The sequence below is a fragment of the Berghia stephanieae genome, chromosome 5, assembly GCF_034508935.2.
Source record: "Berghia stephanieae isolate SIO BIC M18660-M18661 chromosome 5, UCSD_Bste_1.3, whole genome shotgun sequence".
Taxonomy (NCBI): domain Eukaryota; kingdom Metazoa; phylum Mollusca; class Gastropoda; order Nudibranchia; family Aeolidiidae; genus Berghia; species Berghia stephanieae.
Window position 1 is genome coordinate 17,715,214 of NC_088364.1, and position 25,544 is coordinate 17,740,757.

The following is a 25,544-nucleotide window of genomic DNA, read 5'->3' on the forward strand; positions in this document are numbered from 1 at the left end:
TTGCAATAGATTACTTGTTTTTGTCCTCCCTTCGATCTTCTTACGAAAAATCCTTTGTCGATTCTTTGATTATGATTCCCCTCCTCTTTTCTTTGTTCTTTTTCTTTTTCTTTCTTTGCTCTATCACACTCACACTATAGTGTAATCTGTTTTGAAATTTGGGTTCTTGTTGTATATCTTTCTACTTTGATCGCGAAATGTTCCCTTGTTCTCTCTTTCTTTTTGCTTGTACCCATCCTTTCCTTGATTCCTGGGTAAACGATTGATGCCTCTAACTACCCCCTGTATTTAGCCATCGTCCATTTTCGTTTCCTGTATTTGGGTATGGACTAAGGAATGCCCTTGAGTGGGTCTACTCTTTTGGGGTGGAAAATTTGGAGCTCATAACCCCCACCTCCACCCAGTGGCAGACTATGGGTTGAGGTAAATTTAGGCTGTCACTTCCATCCACTTACCTACCGGCTGTCTCTTTCAATTAATATTTAAAAAAAAAAAAAACAAAAAAAAAAAAAAACAACAACAAAACAAAACAAAAAAATGCCAATTAATTACGTTTGTGTAATGTCTCCTATTGGAGTTTACAAAGGCATTGGTGGCGGATGTCTATCACGGACGGAGAAAGAAACGATAACTACCAAACCCTGCTAAGTCGCATTTTCATAATTCAGAGAAAACTGCACTTTATTTTCATATTTGTTTAGTGACTTAAAACGGAAAATCCTTTTTTATTTATTTATTTTTTTTTTTGCCTCATAGAACAATACATTGAGTTCTTTGAAGCTTGGACTTAATTTATCTAGTGACTCTCGGAGTCGGAGTCCAAGCAACGCTCATTTACTGTCTGGGTGCTGTTTAACGTTAACGAGTTTTGGGAGTCACTTCCTCATTCGTTCTTTCCCGTAACTCACATTTTCTGGTGGTTTTCTAATGTTGTTTCAGTCTATTTCCTTGTTGACGCTCTTCCATCTGGATGGGACTTTCAAAAAGACTTGACTGAAGGCAACTGACTTAAGGTCAAGAGACAATAAATAGTTCTTTTTTACTGAATAGCGGTCTATATGTGACTCGCCGTCTCTAAACGGTATTATGTCGGGATGACTTGGGTGCAAAAAATTGAATTTATTGACAAAAACATGAAACTTGGGGTTTGTTTCGATTTGTCATGTTACAGAATGAAGACACTTTCTCACAATACAAAAGCTCAAAAATTGGTATTTACTATCAATTTAATTCTAAAGTCACTTTTCGGGGTCCAATTCATTCCGACATAATACCGTTTCGAGGCGAAGGGTCACATATTATTTGTGTCTGTTCTTTGTCCTTTACCAGTTCCCCCCTTTCCTAATGCTTTCTCTCCGTATCCTGTATTTTCAGAGGTCTCAAAATACAGTAAAATCGCAGGCTATGTGCGGCTATGTGGTCTAGTGGTATGACACTCGCTTTCGGATCGGAAGGTCCTGGGTTTGAGCCTCGCGCTCGGCGCATAGTTGAGTCCTTGGAAAAGGTTCTTTACTCACATTCTCTCACCGTACTCAGGTGTAAAACGAGTACCTAACCGTTAACAGCGTTGTCTTTGTCCGAAAAAATGTAATATCGCCTAACAGGCGTCATGTCCCGTCCTACCTACATGTTAAATGTTGCTGTTGGCCAGAGACCCCTTGTAAAGCGCTTTGAGCACGTTTAGTGGATATTGCGCTATATAAAAGCTCAAATTATTGCATAACATTTTATTTTACTGTGAACATTTATCTTTTAACATTTTCTCGGTTTTACCATGCTCAATGCGCTTGACAATGCTTCATCTATGCTCTGATAAGGCTACATGGAATCATATTTCCATATTATATAGTACAAGTTTCTCGGCTGATTTCATTTTTGTATGAGTACTATTACAATCCGTCACTGACTCATTCATTAGTCGAGTGGGGTAATGTTTAGTAAGTGTCTTAACAAAGGACATAATATCGCTGGTGCTCTTTTTCGGTCATTGACGCTAGAGACGCTCAACATTGCTTGATTTTGTTACAATATAAGACACATGCCTCTGATAATCTAACTTTTAAGTAATCTTTCCGACCGAATAAGTGGATCATTTAGTGCATGATAGAAGATGATAAACATTTGGTAGTTTTATTTTATTTTATCTATTTATTTAATATATTTTACTCAATATCGCAATTCTTACTCCTGGAATTTGGAGAAGAAATGGGGTATCTTTTTTTTTTCTTTTCCTTTTTTAAAAAAAAAGATAGTAATTTGCAATAATTTATTGAATAATCAAGCTGATATTATTGTGGTACTTTTTTTGTTTTTGCTTGTTACACCAACTTTTCTCTCTCATGGTTTCCCCCTTCCCTTTTACCCCCGAGCGAAATCTTTCTAACTGCAAGGGGTACTGCAATGTATCGACGAGGCCAACATTTAGATTAAATCAAAACACTGGGCTTCACACTTCACGGCGAGCCGAGCTGAGCAAGGCAAAGACAGCCTCATCATACTTTCTTATCTTTGACCCAAATTTGTCTTATCATATGACAAGAAATACCAAAGCTCAGTGACACTGACCAAATACAGTGAAACCGACGGACAGACAACAATCCATCCATCGGTCCTTCTTGAATTCTTGCACTTCAACTTCAAATTCAAAACCTAGAGATAGACTCGGAGAGTGAGTCTGAATCTGATACTGCACTGCATTTTAAAAAATTATATCATTCATCTATTTAAACTTAAATTACATCTTGTCTTGTAAGTTTTCTATTTTCGATGCATTTGGTGTGCCATTTGGTTTTAAGAAATATATTATTTTTATTTATTATTAAAATTATCCATTGGGACAGTCTGAATTTCTTTTGCCTGATCTCTCTCTCTCTCTCTCTCTCTCTCTCTCTCTCTCTCTCTCTCTCTCTCTCTCTCTCTCTCTCTCTCTCTCTCTCTCTCCCATTCTCTCACCAGCCGTCCTATTACTGTTAATTTTCTTAGCATTTTTACAATTTCTATCATTCATCTATTTAAACTTAAAAATTACATCTTGTCTTGTAAGTTTAATTATTTAATTAATTTTTTTTATTATTAAAATTATTAATTGGGACAGTCTGCATTTCTTTTACCTGATTCCCCCCCCCCTCTCTCTCTCTCTCTCTCTCTCTCTCTCTCTCTCTCTCTCCCCCATCCTCTCTCTCCCACCCTCTCTCTCTATCTCTCTCTTTCTCCCCTCCCTCTTTCTCTCTCTCCCTCTCTCTCTCTCTCTCTCCCTCTCTCTCTCTCTCTCTCTCTCTCTCTCTCTCTTTCTCTTTCTCTCTCTCTCTCTCTCACACCAACCCTGCTACTGTTACTGTTAATTTTCTTAGCTGGTGTCTGTTTCAGTTTCAGATTACTTTTACTCTACTACTTATACTTATACTTATACAAAGAACTTATCTACTTTTTAATAAGAAATAAGAATTTTCATACACGAATTAAATACGGGGCTGTAAGTTGTAAAAATGTTCAAAGTCAATAATATACCAATATATTTGTTCATTGGCACATTACAAATTAAAGGCTTTGTTCCACTTTTTCTCTCATTGTAACATTAACATGACAGTGTGAGATTCAGACTTGGACAGTTGGTGATATTTACTTTTGCTTTTATCAGTCATTCAAAATTTAGTAAATTTAAAAATCAGAATTCAGAATGATCAGATAAAAATAAAAGTTGAATAAGAAGTCCACGGTTGATTGTGTAGATAAAATCTTTAGTCCTGTCGTAGTCAAACATTCAGATAGCATGTGATGGTCCCTTCATCTCTGGAGATGATTTAATATTACTTATTTTTATCTTTATTAATAGTTTGAAGAAAATGTTATGGCTTCAGGACAATGAGCCATTCTATAAATTTAGGGTTTCCAATTCTACCCGTGCAAATGCCCTGTATTGTCAAAATGATATTGTTTTCTATGACGTTATTTTATTTGCCAAATGTTCCATCTCCAGAGGGTATTGAGAGATTGTAATTGTCCTTTCTGGAAACAATGAGAGACTTCGGCTGCATGGACTGAATAGCCCCAAAAGACTTACTTATCAACTGAATTGAAATTGAAATAACAAAACCGTATTTAAATATGTTTGTCCCACATTTTAAAATCAAGCATAACTATTTTAAATTCATACAGTAGATGTTTACTACAATTTTGATCTACTTTATGCCATTATTTTTCTTACATAAAATTTCAGGGAGAGACAATGGAAATAAATTTTTCTGGAAAAAGAGCCCTTGTCACTGGAGGTGGGAAAGGTGAGTAATATCTTTTGGACTAATCAATGAACTATTACTCTATTAGATAAATTTACTTGAAATGCGTAGGGCGTCCGTCACCCTTCACCCTCCCAAATAATATCAAACAAAAGAAAGATAATTTTTTAAAAAAATGAAAGATAGATAACATGCTTCTCATTCATCCCACGGGAAGCATTGGAGAAAGTCATCAATGGTATGTTTTATCAGGCTTGGATGATGCTTACCAACTTTATGATAGAATGTTTGCATGCTTCTTAAAATTTTTATTTTCTCATCTTATTATCCATATCTTCCTCTCTGGCAAATGTTCACCAACGACCAATTTAAATCTTTTTTTTTTTTTCAATAGCTCCTACTCCTATGGCAATCATAATTAATTAAACATCCATATGAATTTTACGGTTGGTTTCCTCTTTCGTGTTTTTATACTTCACTTGAAATATTTAATTAATCAGTATTTTTTTATTTTTTTAAAATGCGTCATAGGCATTGGCCGTGACATCGCTATCAAGCTGGCAGCTTGTGGAGCAAAAGTGGTTGCCATCAGTAGAACACAAAAAGATTTAGACTCTCTGAGGGCAGAGGTAAATGTTTTATGAAATCCTTAAATAAAAATTTTAAGGAATGTATTTTCTGATGACTGATAAAAAAAGTAGTAGATGAGAAAAGCAATATTTACAAAATATGGCAGTAAATGCAAATAAAGACTCCAGGGTTGTCAGTGCTGACTTGTGCAAATCATAAAAATTAGTGAGTTGATTGGCAAACTATTTGATTGTTGTTATAACCAAAAAAAAAAAAAAGGAAAGAAAAATTACCTATTTGTTTTCTTTTGTTTCTAGCCTGAATACTTTTGTTGTCCTTTTTCATATTGTCTTTTTATTTTTTATTTGTTCATTTTCATTTTGGATAAAAATAAAATCGTTATCCTCTTGCTATGTCCTGCACTCTATCAAATATCACCTTCCAGATAGCTTTCTATTATGTTTATCTACAAGTGTATTTATTCTTTTTCCTCAGGTTCCCTCTATTGAGACACTCAGTGTTGATGTCGGCAATTGGGCATCTGCCAAACAATCAGTGGAGTCACTTGGCCACTTTGACCTTCTTGTGAACAGTGCTGGAGTGGCAAAGCTTGCCCCTTTCTTGGACACTAAAGAGGAGGACATTGATTTGTAAGATTTTGAAATTAATCATTATTTTTTATTTCTTTATTATTATTATTATTTTTTTTTTTTTGATTTCTGTATCATTTTGAGATCTCTCCTTTTAATCAGTTTTGACACAAGGATTCAAGCCAAATTCATATGAGTCGAGTACTCCACTGAGTAACCAGGCTGACTTGAGCTATATGGCTCCCTATTGAAAAAGCTTATACTTATAGGTGCTGACATTATTTGAACTTAAATCATGAATTTGGTAACAGAAAGTTTAGATCCAATTGCTGAGCTTCATTTTCATTATGTTATAGACATATATTTTAATTCTTCATCTTGGGGTTCCTTAATGAAAATTGCAAATGGATGGAAAGATCTCAGGTTCATATCGCGGGTGGTTGGATGGGAGCATCACCCTTGAATCATATACCTATGATGTTCGCATGGGTGTACGATCCGATAGTGATGTCGTTTCTTCTTCTCTTTACTAGCCTATCCTGCTTCTTTGGTTTGTGATTGTATTTTTGACAGGGGATATTTTTTTTCTGTAAATCTTCTGCCTGTTTGTTCTTGGTTATTTATAATTTAGCTTATGATATCTTTAGGTTATGATTTTGATTGACATTTGTACTATTTTTGTTAGATTGCTTGTTTTTTTGTTTCAGCGGTCTCTCATATAACCTCAATTGTGTTGGAAGAGACCTAAAGCAGCAAACAAAACAAACAGGTTCATATCCCTGTTACTTAATAACTCATGAGTTAAAAGTTCTTTTTCCATGCAACCTACCACTTGCTGACTTAAAAATGATGACCATGTATCTTTAATTTTATTTTTAAATGTCAGAAGAGGGTATGAAATCTTGACAACAGAACAGGGTTAAGTACCGTCTTTGAAGAATAAAATTCACTCCATCTTTAATGTTTAAAGTTAATGCTTTTATTAATTCTGGTGAAATCAGGTCTGGTTCCCCCAAATTTAATACATCTTGTCAATCGTGGAAGATTAGATTAAAAAAAAACAACAAGGACCCAATTATGATGCAAGCATTATATTTTTTAAAGTCTAGATATTTCTAGGGGGGGGGGGGGAGGGTATAAATTTGTTGTCTTGTCTTGAGTGGTCTTTTGGAATCATAAAGCCCATGAGACTGAAATATATCATGGTTTCTTTAGCAGCATGCAGATGATTTCAATAATTGCTTGCTACCTTTTTGATAGGACTTCGGTCAATAGCAAAGCACAAACTATACTCAGCTTTGCAATCACTGCTGGATGGTCATAAGGTTCGGGGTCAGGCTCTACCCGGATTCAAATCCAGTATGATTATAACTGAATCAAGGGCTGTACCAGTTGAGTTATCAGGACACGGTCGTCGTCTTTAGCTGAGATGATATGAATTTATACAATCAGAGTCACTTTCAAAAACTTAAGTTCAGAATCAATTTATTTTAAAAAATTTTATTTTGCAGTGTAATGGACATCAACTACAAAGGCCTGTTCAATGTTGCTCAGGTAAAAAGTCTTATTTATGAACACCAACATTATTGACAAACCAGAACAAATCTTTATAAAGCATAGACCTGTAAATTCTCAGTCAATTATCTGAAATCTATCAATTTGTCAAATTGAAATATTTTAAAAAAGGAAAGAAAGAAATGAAGAAAGAAAGAATTCATGAATCGTAGTCGAATGACCGTAAAGTAATTAGGAATGTTCCACAGCGCTACTCATAGCTCATGGGCCGTTTATATTAACAATGGATATATTGCCAAGGCTAAGCGATGCTTTTTATAATTGCCGTGTCTGAACACATCCCAGTGTATTTTCACACAGCCTTCGTGAAATAATTTTTTCACTTTCCAAACCTGTTATGATCCAAATGGTAGCAAATTTTAACTGAGCCCCTGAGCGATAGATTTCACTGTTTCATCTAAGCCAAAATTGACCACATTTACCTGGTGGAAAGTAAAAGTATGAAAAAGTAAAATGCGAATGCCAGAAGTGTGTTATGTAGACACCTTCAAATTGAAAGTTATATGATTGCTACAAGCACATCTTGATTGCCTCACATTGTAAACAATCTGGTTGACCGTTTCTTCACTGATCAGGTACCTAATTATAAGGAACAATGGTAAGTAGCCTATAAAATTCCAGCGCAAATTAGTTTTCTGCCATTGTTTTGCTCAAGCGAGCTTCGTGTTTTAATTAAACTATTCATTTCGATTCTCTGGATTTTTCCGCTACGAAGAGTTTCAGTTAATTTTTATTGAGCTCATTTACAGGTCTATAAAGCAGTCTTCGCACAGAATCTAACGTGCTGTAGTTTAAAACAATTTGTAGAACACATGCACAACAAAGTTACATTTGAAACATAGTAAATCTAACATATGATAAGATAATATGGTCTAGTTATACACAAAATTCTTATAGCAATGTGTTGCATTGATGCTCTCTCTCTCTCTCTCCCTCTCTCTCTCTCTCTCTCTCTCTCTCTCCCTCTCTCTCTCTCTCTCTCTCTACTCTCTCTCTCTCTCTCTCTCTCTCTCTCTCTCTCTTTCTCTCTCTCTCTCTACATTTTTCTTTGATTTAGCCTTCACTATCTATCTCTATTGCTCGAATGTTCAAATCACAATTTTATTATTATTTTATTTGTTTGTTTTACAAATAGACAAGATCACAAACATTTTAAGTATGAGGGTTCTCACAATGACCCTAAATATTTGAATCCAAAATCAATAGTATATTCAATCCTTGCTTGTTGGATGCAATGGAGAATTTATTAAACATGAATGGAAAGAGTCAAAAATTGAATTTGAGAAACCTTGGTGAGTTAAATCATGTTTTAAGTTTAATTTATCTTCTATTTTCACTGATAAACATACTAAATGAAAACAAAATTTTGAGTTTTAAAAAAGTAATCGCAAATTCATATTTATTTGTTAAAATATCACATGACCACTAATACCTCTTTGACTGGCATTGAAATTATTCACATTTAAATTTGGGGTTGGCTTTGGTTAGTTTATTTCCATGTTTTGTCTGTCTTCAATCTTGAGGGCTACGACCAGTTTGTGATTTTTGTGGGAAACTTCTTACAAATTAACAACTATATGAAAGTGGTTTTGGATGTCGTTTCTTTGTGAATATTGCCTGAGACTTAAGGTAAACGGATGTATATGTGCAGCTTTGTGGTCTTGTGGTTTGACACTGGTCTTCGGGCCAGAAATCCCTGGTTTGAATTCTGCTCTGGGTGGCTTGAAGTTGAGTTCTTGAAAACGGCTCTTTACTCACATTCTCTCATCATGCACAGGTATAAAATGAGAACCTGTCCAGTAGCAGTGTTGTTTCTGTCAAAAAAAATTATAAAAGTGCCTCACAGGCATCATTATCTCTTTATGCAGGTTAAGTGTTGGTGTTGACTGGCGACCCTTTGTAAAGCTCTTTGAGCATATTTAATTATTTTATTTTATCTCAAAAAAAAAAAAAAGAATAAAGCTCAAGTTTAACCCTCTCCTTACCAATCATAGTAAAATCATCACATCCGTTATGATGCAACCAACAATTTTTTTATTCTAATTTCTTTTGTACATCACAAAATTTTGAAATATAAAATTGTAATAGCTATAAAAACTTGACACTGTGTAGGAGCGCTCATTTTAATAATGATAATAATATATGGTTTTTATATAGTGCCTTACCCCGTACCTCAAAATCTCAAAGGGCCTAACAGTAACGTGACAACTTTCACTCAAATATGCAACCACTCAAACATACAGTATGAAACAAAGCATTATAATTCTACAATGCTACATATTATTTTATTGAACAGTGTTATGTATAGAATGTACTTGTTGCTTTTCTGTTGGGTGGAGAAAAATTCAGAAAATAGTGGTAAGGAGAGAATGAAGATAGAAATAGAATTTTCTGGGGGTTTTGTTGAAAAAGAGAAACATAAAGCTATCTTTGTTTTTGAAAATTTATGGAACATGATGAAAGAATAACTGTTTTATCAAGAGTGAAATCGCCTTACAATTTACACCCTCAGGACCATAGCCATTGCATAACTTCAAACTGATTGCTTCAATAAATGCATATTTTGAGGGTATTCAAAAAGTTATTTACATTTTTGCTGGTCTCAGGTGCAGACAAGATGTTTGCTTATTCCACTATCCACCCAACTGTAATGCATAACTGTTAAAGTGTTAAACTGTCGTCCTATCCAAAGGGGAGTGAGCAATTTTATTGTTACAGCCCATGTAGCACTACAGAAACTGGGATAAACACTGGCTTTGAGAATCTTTTGGCTCACAAAGACTGCCTTGGTAAATGTAGATCTTTGATTTGATAATCTCCTCTCTGTGTCTGGATAGTGTCATATATATTGGCAGTTATGTAGAATGCTCGAAGAAGCCCAGCACAACTCTCCTCCTCTTTCTGTCATACTGAAAATGAAATTTGCTCACTTTCAGGATGTCAGCCAGCCTTACAGTGTTGACTTAATGCAGAATTTTATTGAATTTATTGCCACCATTAATTGTTAATCACAATAAATCGGTAACAATAGTCAAATGGAATGGAGGCTTCAATTTAATTATCATTATTTATATGATCAATAATACATAATTGAATAAATATAATAATATTTAATAATGATAATTATTGGTAAAATAAAACCTTGAGAACATTGTAAAATAATGGTTGATTTAAATATTATATAATGAATGATCCCAAATATAACTGAATTTTGAGGGAAATCCTCTTTCCACAAACAATTGTCAACTCATGTTATATTCTTTAAATTGCAATCAATAGACATAATAAATGATAGATACATAATAATATAAAAACATGGCTATGTAATGAGGATTGAGCTCAAATGTATTATCAATTGCTAACTTTAGGTTTTCATTCACATCTAAGTTAAGAATAGTAATGCTTGTAAAGTAACCAACAGAAATTGTTGGAGAAATTCAGTTTTTGTCATTGTCATTTTTTATCAGTTTCCTTGCTCAATGTAGCCTGACTCTCACTACAATTAATACATGATAAAATTAACAATGAACAAATATGCACATTTATACAGAGAAACAGAAACGTTGCTCAGTGCACTTCATAGTGTTTCATTAATTCCTCCTGTTGACCAAATGGGATCAAATACAGTAATATACTAGCAATCTTATAATATCTAATACTGCTAACAATCATTAACTCACTCACACTTGTGCCAAATGGGATAATATTTATTAAGTGTCTTACCTAAGGATACATTGCAGGGGCCAGTTATTGCGATCATTGACACCAATTAGGCCTCTGGCAAAGTTCAGCATAGATTGACTTTGTTTTTATATGGCAATGCAGAGCTTGACCTTCGAAATCACATTGAATTAATTGATAATACATCAATATGCCCAAAGTTTTGTGATCGTTGCCACACATTATCTCCCTGATCATGCTCAACAGGTCTTAAATTTGTTTTTTGATGAGACCCTTTCGGGTTCTACCCTTGACGCGTATTATGAATAATTGATAATAATAACATACATGTATACAAATAAATCAAGTTTTTAAATGGTTTTATGCATTTTTGTTCAGACAGTTGCTAAGTCTATGGTGGAAAAAAAGACGGGCGGAGCCATTGTAAACATGTCGAGTGTTGCTTCCACTCTTGCCCTCAAAGATCACGCTGTCTACTGTTCTTCCAAAGGGGCAATCGATGCTCTGACTAAAGTCATGGCGTTGGAACTTGGACCTCATAAGGTAAGTTGTTTTGACATTTGATATCTGTATCATTCCTCATGAGGTCACCAACTTTCATAAAATTACAGATTTCTTTAAAGTTTTAAAGGATCTATATAGGCTCTGTCTTTCTTTAAAACATAAAGGTCATTTCTGTATTATTCGACTTAAAAAGTCAGCAGTTAAAAAAAATGCTGAATGTTTTCCACAAAAAGTATCGCAAAGCAGTTATGTCTGAAGTTTTGAATAAGGAAGGCCAAACTATTAACTTTCTCCACACTTTCTTAACCCTTTGAGAAGCTATCTCTGCTATGGTTTTTGTGCCCGTCTGTCACTTTTTGAATTTGTTCATTATCCAGCTAGAAAAACAATTAATAGATAAATTAAAAATTTTAACACCTTTTTAAATTAACGTAATATTTTTTATTTTATTTTGTTTTTGTTGTGTAGAATGTTACAAAAACGACATTTTGACACAACTTCTTATATAAACCTTTTTCCCCCCACTCTTCTGCTCTCTCGTCACCATTTCAGTATACTTCTTGACCCACTCTATCTGTATTGCCAGGAAACAGATTTGTATTGGTTAAATTTTACAAATTTTATCATTTTCATTATATTTCAAAGACAGGTGTTTGGTCCTTTGTCTGTCAATGTAGAATAGCAAATGTTCATTATGATAAATTTTTTGAATCATCGACCCTATCTATCAGTGATGGGAAATGGATTCACTGTTCTTGTTACTGTTACTCAAGTTTTTGAAAAACTGATTTACAAAAGACAATGAATATGAGCTCATCATTCACTACAAATGTTCCAATGTACATGAACATAACACAAATTGCTTATGCTGTGTGTATGCTTTTAGTGCCATCAGGTGGAAGAGTGTTCCAATTGTTTTATTTGCTTGAGGTGAAAAGCTATATTTGCATAATTTTGCATCTGTATATGCGGGGAGGGGGGGGGGGGGTGGGTTATGTGAACCTGATAACGTACCTTGATATGTTATTTAAGAGGTCATTAACAATAAAGCGACTTGGGCTTCCTTTTTAATGTCTGAGTCATTGCGTTATTACTGCTTTCTCGGTAAAAACAGTTATGCTAGTAATTGTAAACTGTTGACTTGTGGGAAAATTTGTAATTAAATTCTTGCTGATAAAAGGGTAATATAATAATGAAGTAACCGAGTAAATCAGAAAAGTTTCTGTCATCTTTCTGGATTTCAAGTGGTGTGTTAATGTTTTTGTTGTTTTTGTTATTGGTTGAAGAATGATTTTGAGCCCAAAATGTTTCGTGTTCGGTATTTTGTTATTTTTGGAAGCTGATATATTCAGTTTTGCTCATTACTTTTGAAAAAACTGATGTGACTGTGGTGGTAATGGTGGTAGGCGTCATGCATTTCTAGTAGGTCTACCTCTGTCGTGGTAATGGTGGTAGGCGTCATGCATTTCTAGTAGGTCTACCTCTGTACAGGCAATTTTAAAATTTATTTTGTTTGTTTGTATTTTTTTGCTAGATACAAAAGAAAAAAAAAGCAAATGAGCGAAATGCTAGTAATGCAGATGTTAGTGTCTCTAATTAACTTATATTGTATTTATATAGTCTACAGATTTCAAAATGTGCAATATATTTAACAACATAGCATTGAATATAATTTATGATATACACAATTATGCAACAAATGAGTGCTTTACATTATTTACAAAAATTAAAATTACTGAAAAGAAAAATCAACCCTCAAGATAGGGCATTATAGACACAAATTCTCCTTTCTTCTCAATTCTCCTTTCTTCTCCTTTTCTTTCTCTATCTTCCATTCCTCTTAATTCAAAATCGCATCTCTTCCCCATAAACGTGAAAAAATAAAAATTTTTGCGTTACGTCACAGAAATTTCAACTGGAGAAAAAAAATAGGACTTTAAAGATATTTGATAGATTATCAAACCTGCTTACTTGAAATTGAAATGAAATCGTAGTCTTCAGTGGTAAGAACATGGTAGACATTATCACTACCTTTAAAAATTACCAGATTATAATGCTTTCAACCAGAGCTGCCTACTTGAAGTTTTAGAAATTCGTAGTTTCCAAGGGAAAAAAAGAGAAAAAGTCACTTTAAATGGCTTTAGAAATAACTAATTTGTTCTCAACAAGATCCAAAAATGATCCAAAGTCCTGAATATATAGATTCTAAGAAACTAAATTTTCCTTTACAATAAGATTTATTGAGTCAAAGAGATATATGCAGTTCTGTAGCAGGAGCCAGAAATTCGTATTTCTACTAATATTTCGTAGTACTAGGGAGGTCTGTTTAAACCCCTTTTTATAATAACTCAGGCACCAGCGTTTCGTTTTCAAGAAGTTTTATTGAATTAAAGATCTTTACATTGATTTTAGGCTGGAGCCCAAAATTCGTAGTGCTACGAAATTTTTGTAATCGTAGGCAGGTCTGGATTATAACTGAAATCATTAAGCTGTTTAGTATCCGCTACACTTTAATAGCGAATGAGATTGGACCTGTGTGTCCATTCTAACAGGTTTTATACTTGATTTGATTAAGGGTTTATTTATTTTAATTTTTGCTCTGGATAAGATTTCGTGTTGACTCAAGTGTTTCCATTACAACAGCACAACCACGTGAGTTTGGTTTATTAGACTTATCATAAGATGGGACGGTTTTGAATAGCTAGGCAATCGTATACAAAACACATTTTTAAAAAAGAAGTTTTAAAAGGAGAAAATGGGAAAAAAATATTTATGATAGTGCAGCTATATGTGGTCTTGTGGTAAGACATGCCTTTGGACGGGAAAGTCCAGGGTTCTAGTCCTCCTCTGTGTGGTGCGTAGTTGAGTCCTTGGGAAATGCTCTTGACTCACATTCTCTCACTGTACTTAAGTGTAAAATCAGTACATGGCCATAAACAGTGTTATTTGAGTCCAAACAATTATAATATTGACTAACAGGCATCATTTCTTGTCTTACATTTTATGTTTTGCTGTTCGCTAGGGACCACTTGTAAAGCGCTTTGAGCCCATTTAGTGGACATTACGCTGTATAAATGCTCAAGTTTAAAGTTTTAGTTTGGTGGTATCCGTATTACTAAAATGTTTTGGTGCTTTTTATCCTTAAACTCATGGGGCGATAAATATATAATCATCAAAAATGTCATCTTTAATTACATAACTTACATTGCTTTATATAAATGTTGTTTATGATACACATTACTTACACATTTTAAGTGACACTGGTAGCTCACATAGATGCACTCCTAACATATGCATTTGAACAGCATTAGGTTTTTAAAAAAATGTTTGTCTTAATTTTGTTTTAAAGGTTATAATAGACAATGATCTATCTAATGTTTTATGAGAGGAAAAGTGAGTCATTAAGAGGAAGCTATAATTGATGTTTGATAGATCAAGCCTCTCATATCCTGTTTTCTCTACTTGTCATAACCAGATAGCTCAATTGGTAAGGCGTTCAACTCACAAGAAAAGGGAATTTTTTGTAGGCTCTTCTATCTGTTCAGCAACAATTGAGTAACTGGGCCTGTCAGTTTGTTATGGAAATTGATTCGCGTAGTCTAGTGTCTCGTTAACATGATATTGTCTGTTTCATGCCACAGACATTAGGATGAATTCCGACTCCATGGACGTTATGGGTCTAAGGAGATACTTTTTATCATAATGAAGCGGTGATTTTAATTATAATTATCTTTGTGCTTTACATTATCTACCTCTCCTGGCGTACAGCAGTCATTTAACCTATACGATGACACATCCACAGTTTTAATGCAATATTTTTTGTTTTGTTTTTGATACTACGAAAACCTTCAGATTTTGTGTGCTTGTCTAGTAGGATAGAAAAATTAAATGTTAGCCCGTGGACATACAGGTATTTAGCAGGAGTTCAAAATCAAGAACATACACATACGGTCAAAGCAAGCCAGACTCGTTACCGTTTGACCACAGCAACACACTTGAGTGTGCTATAATATCGTAAAATGGTAACCTATGAACATTTGAATACTTAAAAAGTCATATCAAACCATCGGCATAGAATCCTTTGCATACAGGATTCAGTTTCTCTCTAACCTGGTACTATCTGAATATTTTCACCAGGGACTTTACAATATTATATTACGAAGAATGTGACTTAATTTCAATTTAATTCACAACGAGAAGTATTGTGGACGTTTAGAGTTTCCCATTTGTCAACTAAATAAACAACTAATAAGACATTGAATACGTATGACAAATGTGAAATGAGTGGAGGATGTTGGGAAGGGAAATGAACACAACAATTGACTCTGTTATTCAAAATCCTCATTTGTTAAAAATTGAGCTTTTCTTGAAAAATTGCCTAGTGGTAACGATGTGACGCGCTTTTGTAAATGCTGAGTCACAGCGCTGTATACTGCTCTCTTGGTGCATACGGGTAGCTTTGCAGTTATAATCCCTTAACTGTAATAGGAGAAGTTTTGATTTAAGAAAAATTCAGTCTTAACCATTCGTGTTTCAATGATATTTCTCTCTATTTCTCTAATCACATGGAAGGCACAAGAAGTGGTTGTTCTTTTTGCCGCCAGTAAACATCGTCAACATGCCAGTAAGGGGCGTTGTAGGGGTTTAGGCGGATCCCCGATTGTACCTCATGAGGCACGTAGCCGAGGTCAGAGAGTGCGGAGCTCAGCTGTCTGATCCTGCTGGAGGGACACGCTGTGTCAAGGTCGCGCCGGCGTTCCCTCATGAGGCGCCACTCAGTGAAGATGTAAGGCACTTGGATCGTTGTGAGGAACTTGGTAGACTGTCCCATTGCTCGGCATTCGTATCCCTCTGGATGGGGAGTAGAGGATGAAGAGATAGATAAATAAATGAATAATGAGCTAAATTAAATGAGGTTTTTCAGATTGACTGGAATGTTATGCTGCGCTAGCGTCCTTTCCAAAAAGATAACAAGTGTTAGGTCTTCTGGGATCGTATTGACTATTAAAAAAAAACCCCAACCCAAATCAAACCAAACAAATGAGCATGTTAATAGAGAACATGTTCACGATTTTACTAAACACAATGGACTTTCAATTTCTTATCCATTCCATTAGAAGGCCATACTTATTAACTTACATTATCCTTTTTATTATTGATGGGACATAGGCCGGCTTGGACTGCTCTCTTCCAGTTCCAATCCAGCTTGCTCACTTGGGGCCATGACAATCGTGCCTCCCTCACCTCTCTTCAGCCGATCGTCTCCATATCTCACTTGGTATCCTGTCTTCCTTAGGCTATACTATTTGAAGCTAAATTTCCATTCATTATTCATACAAATCAGATCGTCTGGTCAGGTGTCATTTTGTACTCATTCATTCACACTTGTTTTGAGTAGTTATGTCCCTCATCCTAATACTATACTTATGTTCTTATAAACGCACATGCCCTGATACATTTGATTCTTTTTTTATTCAGCCTTCTCCACGTAGTGTTTAAATTAATATTTAACGCTCTGGAATTGGTCATTGTTATGGGAAGCTTTAATACTACAGTGATAACACACAATTATAACAATAATAAAAGATATAGGAAACAATGCAAAACGCTGTTACAAAAATCGACACGTATGAGTGCCGAATAAACGCACAGCCCCTCCCCTCTTCGCACCCCCTCCCCCTCCTCCCAAGGATTTCCATGCACAGTTTACGTTTATTAGGACATATTACGGTAGACAACATCAGAATTATATTTTTCGTTGTCATCTATCCAGCTAGTGATTAAGCTCAGCATCACTGTCGTACTATGAGAAAAACAAACAAACAACACAACAAGTAAACCCAATACATTTTAAAATGTTGGGACAGAAACTCGAGTTTCAATTATCGATCATTACAAAGACCCCCATGTTGTCTCAATAAACTCTCAAACATGGGACTCTACGTAAATTTTCAAGGAAGTCCTAAGTTTTGATAATTTTTTAAACAAGAAGAGGGTCATTTCTAATTGATCGATATTTGAAGTAAGAGATTTCTGACCAAAATGTTTAAAATGTGTTTGTGTGTGTGTGTGTGTGTGTGTGTGTGTGTGTGTGTTTAGAGTACGACTGGCCCGATGTGGATTGGAATGTAAGAAAAGGAGGAAGTGGAGTTGGTTTGGTTTCAGGTTTTAAAAACCGAATCCAATTACAATTTTTTAAAAAATGATTCTCGATTTATGTACTTAAAGTACATAGACATAATGTAAAAGTTAAACATGACTCGAGGATTTTGTTTTTTTAAGAGCATCTAGTGGGCTTGGGGTAAGGGGAGAAAGAGGAAATGGTGATGATTATTGTTATCATGAGGGTGTCGCTGTTGCCGATTACGCGGAAACGGGGCAAGTGATGGTCGGAGGCATTGAGAAGCATGGTGAGGATGAAAATTCAGTGCGATTTACCAATATCCATTTTCATGATAGCCTTCCTCTTGTTGTTGTTGACGTTGTTGTTGTTGACGTTGTTGTTGTTGTTGTTGTTGTTGTTGTTGTTATTGAGAACAAGCAGGAGATCATCCATAGTCAGCGTTGGAATGTCACATGACCTTGCTGAAGCACGGCCGTTGTCAGAATTAGCCATCGCACCATTGCTACCGGTATTTGAGAAGCTGTACAAATTCTTTATAAAGCCTGGTGAAAAGAAAAGGAAATAATAGATGCATTTTGTGTAGCCATTTTATAATGATGATGGTGGAGATGATACTGATAATAATAATAATAATAATAATAATAATAATAATAATAATAATAATAATAATAATAATAATAATAATAATAATAATGATGATGATGATGATGATGATGATGATAATAATAATAATAATAACAATAATAATAATATAATAATAATAATAATAATAATAATAATAATAATAATAATAATGATAATACCAATAACAGTAAAAATAAAAAGAACCACAGAGTGCATCCATTAATTATTATAGGAAGAGACCAAGAAGGACTGAAAAGGTCATAGGACCGCCTATATATATTTTTTTCACAATTTTTGAGACGATTATCCGACTTGTGTTAAATTCTATTTCTAGAAATCTGTTTATTCGATATATTAAGCTTATGACGCACTTTCAGGTCAGAGTAATTGGAGATTTTGTCACAAGGATTTACTGCCTTTAATGAACCAGAATTTCATAGATAGGTCTACCTTCTCATGACACTTCTGATAATTGACCTTTTAATGCCTCTGATGTGAAGTGTCCTCTCATGAAACCTTCCCAGTTTTCCATTGATATTATCGTTTCAGAGATGTTATAAATATAAACACTGATGGGTGGCCATGTATTTTAAAGACATTTCATGAGGACAGGCAACTCTTACCTAGGATATCTTTGTATCTGTTTTGACATCCCTCTAAAACTCTCAGAGCTCCCTGATTGTCATCACTTCTGGTCAGACCCACAAATCGGTGCCCGTCTGACATAGCATTGCCCAGCAACAAGACCTGGCCTGCCCCAATGTGTTGGCGCACCGTAAGGATGGATCCGGCTACGAGCCGTCTCTGGTTCTCCCTATTAGGCTCCACGGCAATGACGTCATGCTTTCTGGAGGAAGCCAGCAGACTATAGTAGCCAATGTTCGCTCCGACATCGATGACCATCGCGTCCGGATGTTTGGTGAGAGCGTTTTGAAAAGCCAAAGTGATGTAAGGTTCCCATATTCCACTGGACAGAAGCGCCCCGGATATAAAGCGATCAACGGATTTATCATACACGCAGATGGTGAAATTCGGCTCGCTTTTAGAAACGGTACAATTGAACGTCGTAAATGTGTTCTTATCGACAGAGTTTGAAGAATTAATGTTCAGTTTCGTGTCTGGAAAGTTTGAGATGTTGATCACCCTGAAAGGGAGAGAGGGAAGACGCAGTTGTTCTTGTGGCAAAGACGAGCGTTGATAGAATGGATGGCGTCTAGAGAAAGAAGACTTGATCAAGGCTTTCCTTCCATGTGATAACGATAATTTGTGAGTCAGTTTTTGTTTTTCATCCTCCTGGTAAATGCTGGCGTTGAGAAGAATCTCGAGTAGAAAGAAGAGAATCACTATGCCGATACAGACTGTATGGGTGTGGGATGTGGAAGGGAAAAGAAAAGATGTTTAAGAAAAGTAATATCTAGAATAGATGTAATAATTTTGGTCCGTCTTATTTTATAACGTTAACTGTATAATCTAATTTAATATTATCTATCTATCTATCTATCTATCTATCTATCCTGGTATAGTTGGATGACAGGACTTAAATTAAGTCGCATAATGTTTGCTTAATTTCTGGTTTTTGCCTGCAGAATTATTCGCATAATTTTAAGATTTTTATTTTCCATAAATCCGCAGGACCGTTGACGACAGTGCTTATATATATATAGTGTGTAAGATTTTAAAAATAAATAATTACCATCGACAGTGATAATATAGTGAATAATATGGTGATGGCAGTGATGACACTATGATTATAATGGATAATGACGGAGATTATAGATGCATTGGCTGTCAGTCAGTCAGGCAGACATACAGATAGTACGGATTGTCAGACAGTCAATTATATTGATGTATTGAGTAGAGAGAATGAGTATGAGAGAGAGAGAGAGAGAGAGAGAGAGAGAGAGAGAGATAGAGAGAGAGAGAGAGAGAGAGAGAGAGAGAGAGAGAGAGAGAGAGAGATATGTTATATATATGTGTGTGTGTGTGTGTGTGTGTGTGTTGGGGGGGGGGGGGGCATAATTAAATAAACGTAAATAAATCGGGCCAACCAGTGCACGGCCACCGGGTCGTTTAGTGCTCATTGATCATTTTAACACTCTACACGCGGGGGTTGATTTTACTACTTTCTCCATTATTTATTTTTTTAAACACAGCGGTAACAGAGGGTTTGCATAATATGTATGTTCTCTGGCGGTATGGTCTTTAGGACAAACTGGGGAGCAGACACTGGTGTAAGAATAAGATCTGAAAAAAGTGTGTATGAAACAGGGCAACACAAAGCAGGAAAGAAAAATACAAGGAAAAAAATCATCTAAAAAAGTTATCCTGGTTCAGCCTGTCTCAACTGGGGAGGCATGCTATTTTTTATTTGAGATGGTTGTTTTCTTGTATTTTTCTTTCTTGTTTTGTCTGGCGCTCCTGTTTCACACACACACACACACACACACAAACACACACACACACACACACACACAGAGGACAAGCAAAAGATAACCACGGTAGAGGATCTTTTCCCCGAGGAGACAGATGCCATCTTCATTTCAACAGAATAGTTTCTCATTGATGCACAATATAAGCAAATCTCTTCGAAATTTGCTAAATGCATTTAATTCTTTATTTGAAAAGACGCACCCGCTACTCATAGGACAATATAGAGACTGAACAGGAATCTGACGAAATCACTTTCCGACTTGACTAGATTCCACTGTATTAAAAAAACAAACAAACCCACAAAGGGCAAGGAAAAGATAATCAGGGTACAGGATGTCCTCCCCGAGGAGACGGATGCCATCTTCATTTACACCGGATCGATTCGATTAGGGTACTGCGCGAACAGCTTGTGTTGGTGATTGACGCTATTGATAAACCAATTGCTAGGAGCGGCTGGTTGTTTTAGGGGATCAATGTCTGTGGCTTGTTTTCGGGAAGCGTTTTCGCTCAGTGCTGCCAACTTCATGCAGGGAAAAACAAAGAAGTTGCATATTCAAAAAGAGTAATATTTGGAGCAAATTTGAACAATTTGACAACGACCACATTCAATCATGTTGGATGATATATTACAAATGTGACCCATCGCCCCAAAACGATAATTTCTTGGTGCAGATTAGATGCCGGTAATCCACAATCAAAACATGAAACTTGGAGTAGGGATGCTCATCTTAAACTGCAAAGGAATAAAAGTTTACATCCATGATATTTCTTTTAAAAAGTGATGCACGCAAATGAATATAACCGCTTTTAAAACAAAAGAACAAAATACCAAACACGGAACGTTTCGACTTAGAACCCTTATTCAGCCAATAATATAGACAAAAACATTAATATATCCAGTTGTTTTGTATTTTGTTCTGTTTTGAAGAAGCTGTTATATTCATTATTTTTTTGTTCATTACTTTTGAAAGCAGCTTTTTGGCGTTATGGTGCATCATGCAGATGAGCGCGGCCATTATAAACCTCAACAAGTCCCTTGATTTTTACTGTTTGAAGAATTGTCAGATTGGTTTAAAATGCCTCCTTAGTTTTAGTTATAAAAAAACCTATCTACCACGGTTGGTTACTCCCAAGTCGGAATGTAGGCACGTTGATATTACCGGTATCATTCCCCCCCCCCCCCCGCCCCAACACACACACACACACACAGATATGATGACTGGTTAAAGCAAACATCGTTTTGTGACGTTAATCGTTTGAATCAATCATAAAGTCGTCAAGTCTGGCACGTTAAATCGAACAAGTCATGTCCGACTGATGCAGTCTTCGCTAAGAGCACGGGAAGGAGTAATTAATTGCCTTGTCAAAACTTTTGCACCTCAAATATCTAACCTAAAATGGATTACGTGATTTTCAAATGCACCCCCCCCCCCCCCTCCAAAAAAAAAAACGAATTAAAAAAAATTAGCTCACTGAACTTGGTCATAATAGAAATCCATACAGATATGATTCGGGTTTGACCCCTCAGAGTTTCAGTTTTTCCACACGTCCATGTTCATCTTTCAGCGATTGGATAGCTTTGACAGCTTTGCAGAACATTCGCCTTCATAATATCATTGTCAAAACGAATATATTAAACAAAAGAAAAAAGGAAAAACAAAAACAGAAACTAATACAAAATTAAAGAGGAAAAAAAACAACCCAAAGCAGCAGAAACAAAACAGAACCAAGAACAAACAAACAAACAAACAAACAAACAAACAAAAAATAGAAACAACAGACAACTCCCCCCCCCCCCCCCCCCCCCCCCCCCCCCCCCCCCCCCCCCCCGCCACAGAAACAAAAAAACAAAAAAACAACAAAACAAAACAGTATAGCTCGCATTGCCAACTTAATTATGTTTTCGAAGTACTTTACAAGGGACCCCGGACCATTGGCATCACTAAACACATTGTCTGTCATACAACTATATAAACACAAACATCGTTCAACAAATTAAAATAATACAACGAAAGACAAAACGGGCAATATTGTCAGAAACGCATATTATAGGCGTAGTTAATGCTCGTACAGAATCACGTATACACATATAAATACAATCAATCACAGCACACACACACACACACACTTACAATCACACACACACAAACCCACCCACCCACACACACACATACACACACACACACACACACACACACACACACAAACATGCACATACTACCACACAAAATAAAAACGCATAATGTACTAGACAGGACTTGAGGAACAGACAGACCAATTTGAATTCCCAATCGTATCGGATGTAAAGGCATAGGGATGGATTAAAACTCGAAGACTGTGAAATGAATATGGATCAGCAACCATTGATGGATTGATTTCTTTCATCTTCTTTTTTATTTTATTGTCTCCTGGGTTATATCAAGAGTTCTCCGTTGTATCAGACTAGACATTTGTATCTGAATGATTCCAAACGCGTCCAAGATTTTGGCCTGTTGTTTACGTCCTAGTCCTATGCAATAATATTGCGTCTTAGTTTATTATTGTTACTTTTTTAAAGATGTATAATGATATGGGATTCTTGCACTCTTGCTTTTAGAATTCTGATTGAGTACACAACAGTGGCGCGACATTTGGGACGGGTCTGAAATATTTTTATTCGATGATTTTAGGCTTCTTGTATGCAAGAACGTCGATTTTGACGAATTTTTCTAAGCTGTACGTATTTAGGAGTAGGAGTCAAACTGTTCACAAATATTAGTGTAAGTATTAATGGATATTACAGGAAATAGTTTCTTGACGATCTGAAGCTGACGAAGAAATATGTTGTGAATACCATTGATTACCGTTCACTTATTTCGCATTTATTGATTAATCGAAACTGTGTTGTTAGCCTTAACGACAATCTACTTTACCGGATTGTACTGTACCACTGTCACATGAAATTGTCTAAAAGCAATCAGACGCCAACTTATTTCCCGTAGGTTCACACTAACGAACTATGTACATTTTCTATTCATATTGGCCAGAATTTCTCTGACTTCAATATCGATGAATTAAGATGAAGATCGAATTTATAAAAAAATATTAAAGCCGAGACCTCTTCGAAGTATCAGGTTTAAGAATTTTTGAGAAGTTCGTAGTCATCTTTATTCATCAGTATCGAGAATAAACATTTTTGGGGGCCAAAAATAAATAAAAACGTTTTGTCAGTGTGCGGCAACTTTGTGCTTCGGCAAATTGATCGAGGAATAAAATTTTCTACTCACTGGAGACAAACATGTTTTTTTTTTTATTTCCCTTAACGACTGTGCCGTCGTATTGTAGGAAATGTAAAAGATTGAATCTCTCTCTCTCTCTCTCTCTCTCTCTCTCTCTCTCTCTCGCTCTCTCTCTCTCTTTCTTTCTCTCTCCCTCTCCCTCTTTCGTCGTGATCGTGATCACTAAAAAATGCACATGTTGCGCCTTTCCCAACGCTTTTCCCTGCCAGCAGGCGCACAAGGAGCCAAATTTCCATTTCACATGGTTCAAGTCTCCTGCACCCAGACAGCATTCGTCTCTGCGTTTAGCTAGGTATTCATATGCACCCGAGTTGGGCAATGCTTGTAAAGTACCTCCTTAAGAATATAACTCTGGCACCGCATATTTTCGATATTTGTCATGTCACACTTTCAGCCATTGATGATGACGTTTCGTATTTGTCGTGTTATATACAAGCACAAGGCGACACGCTGTACCATCAGTCAAAGTCAAAGAGGGCCAGGGTTTAATTGCGCTGGGACAATAATCGCTAAAGGCTGACTCGGCCATTACGTTCTATGGTTTTATTGGGGTTTTTTTTTTGTTTGATTTTTTGGGGGGTTCTTTTTAAGATTATTATTATTATTTTTGAATTTAATTAATTTATTTCTCGGTGAGGCAGTTTTCAGACGTTGCCGCATTCGACTTAAATTACAGCGACACAGATTATAAGCGTGCTACTAAAAAAAGGTACCCAATAGGTAGGCGCACTTAACTTTATGTGCTATGGAAATAGATAAAGTATTGTGGAGCGCATTGAGCATGGTGCAAATACGATCTGTTCGAATGTACTACTACTACTACTACTACTACTACTACTACTACTACTACTACTACTACTACTACTACTACTACTACTACTACTACTACTACTACTACTACTACTTCTTCTTCTTCTTCTTCTTCTTCTTCTTCTCCTCTCTCTCTCTCTCTCTTTCTCTCTCTTACAAACCTTGTGTCTCTCACCCTCCTTTTTATTTCCACACCTCCCTCCTCTCATGTTCTCCCATCTCCGCCCCCCCTCTCTCTCTCTCTCTCTCTCTCTCTCTCTCTCTCTCTCTCTCTCTCTCTCTCTCTCTCTCTCTCTCTCTCTTCATTAACTTTCTGTGCTCAGTTTACGATTTGTACTTCAACTGAAGCCAAGGTTATTTTTAGTCATTTCTCGAAATAGCTCTTAAAGATAAATCTCCCCACTGGACGAATAAAGGGAGTTAATTACCCCCCCCCCCTTCTATCCTTTGGTTATATAATTAAAAATAAGATAGAAAAAAAATCTTAGCAAGTAATCTGCCTACTGTGAGGTAATAACATTTTTTTGTACTTTTCATTTTGGCCACCATTTTTTAAACTTCAATTCTCCATGGATTGAGGTGTCCTTCGAGCTATCGACAGTTCTTAAATCTGAGACTTATTTGAAGTCACAGTTTTTTTGACTATGTTGGCAAGTTGAAGGTCATCTTAATTCATTGATTTTTTTTAAAGTGAAGAGAATCGTAACGCCCCCCCCCCCCCCACCCAAAAAAAAAAAATGTCCAGATACATACACAAACACACCGTATGTGTGTGTGTGTGTGTTTGTGTGTGTGTGTGTGTGTGTGTGTCTAAGGTTTGATTGTTTGGCAATTGATGTTTGACGTTAAAAGATTTATTGCAAAAAAAATTTATAAACTCGTTTTCTCAGTGAAAGCAGAGAGCCAGAGAGAGAGAGAAGAGAAGAGAAGAGAGAGAGAGAGAGAGAGAGAGAGAGAGAGAGAGAGAGAGAGAGAGAGAGAAAGAGGTTGATCTAATTTAGTTGAAAGCTGTTCGACAAACATGTTCTTACAGCTTGAACTTGTGACTTGTGATGTTGGGCTGACATTCATCGAATCACGGTGTCATCTAAACTTTGAACTTATTGATGCTATGCGTTTATGT

The 25,544-nt window shown here is 35.8% G+C and overlaps 2 protein-coding genes across 4 annotated transcripts in view; one reads left to right on the plus strand and one right to left on the minus strand.

The window, feature by feature from the left end:
* Positions 1-2,441: 2,441 nt before the first annotated feature.
* The window catches only part of LOC144972524 (D-erythrulose reductase-like), a 62,889-nt gene continuing 39,786 nt past the window's right edge, over positions 2,442-25,544 (plus strand). Inside the window, exons 1-6 of one of the 3 annotated variants that reach the window (XM_078913833.1) lie at positions 2,442-2,748; positions 4,217-4,277; positions 4,767-4,864; positions 5,301-5,455; positions 6,907-6,949; positions 11,030-11,194. In XM_078913833.1, the coding sequence (XP_078769959.1) occupies positions 4,226-4,277; positions 4,767-4,864; positions 5,301-5,455; positions 6,907-6,949; positions 11,030-11,194 (513 nt within the window). In that variant the 5' untranslated portion in view covers positions 2,442-2,748; positions 4,217-4,225. Of the gene's footprint in view, positions 2,749-3,027; positions 3,039-4,216; positions 4,278-4,766; positions 4,865-5,300; positions 5,456-6,906; positions 6,950-11,029; positions 11,195-25,544 lie in introns of those variants that run through there. The other 2 variants (XM_078913834.1, XM_078913835.1) reach the window with 2 other exon arrangements.
* Positions 12,414-25,544, minus strand: part of LOC144972523 (uncharacterized) — a 39,883-nt gene continuing 26,752 nt past the window's right edge. The window contains exons 3-5 of the mRNA XM_078913832.1: positions 18,527-19,261; positions 17,594-17,821; positions 12,414-16,006 (exon numbers count right to left, since the gene is read on the minus strand). Of these exons, the coding sequence (XP_078769958.1) occupies positions 15,717-16,006; positions 17,594-17,821; positions 18,527-19,261 (1,253 nt within the window). The 3' untranslated portion in view covers positions 12,414-15,716. The remainder of the gene's footprint in view (positions 16,007-17,593; positions 17,822-18,526; positions 19,262-25,544) is intronic.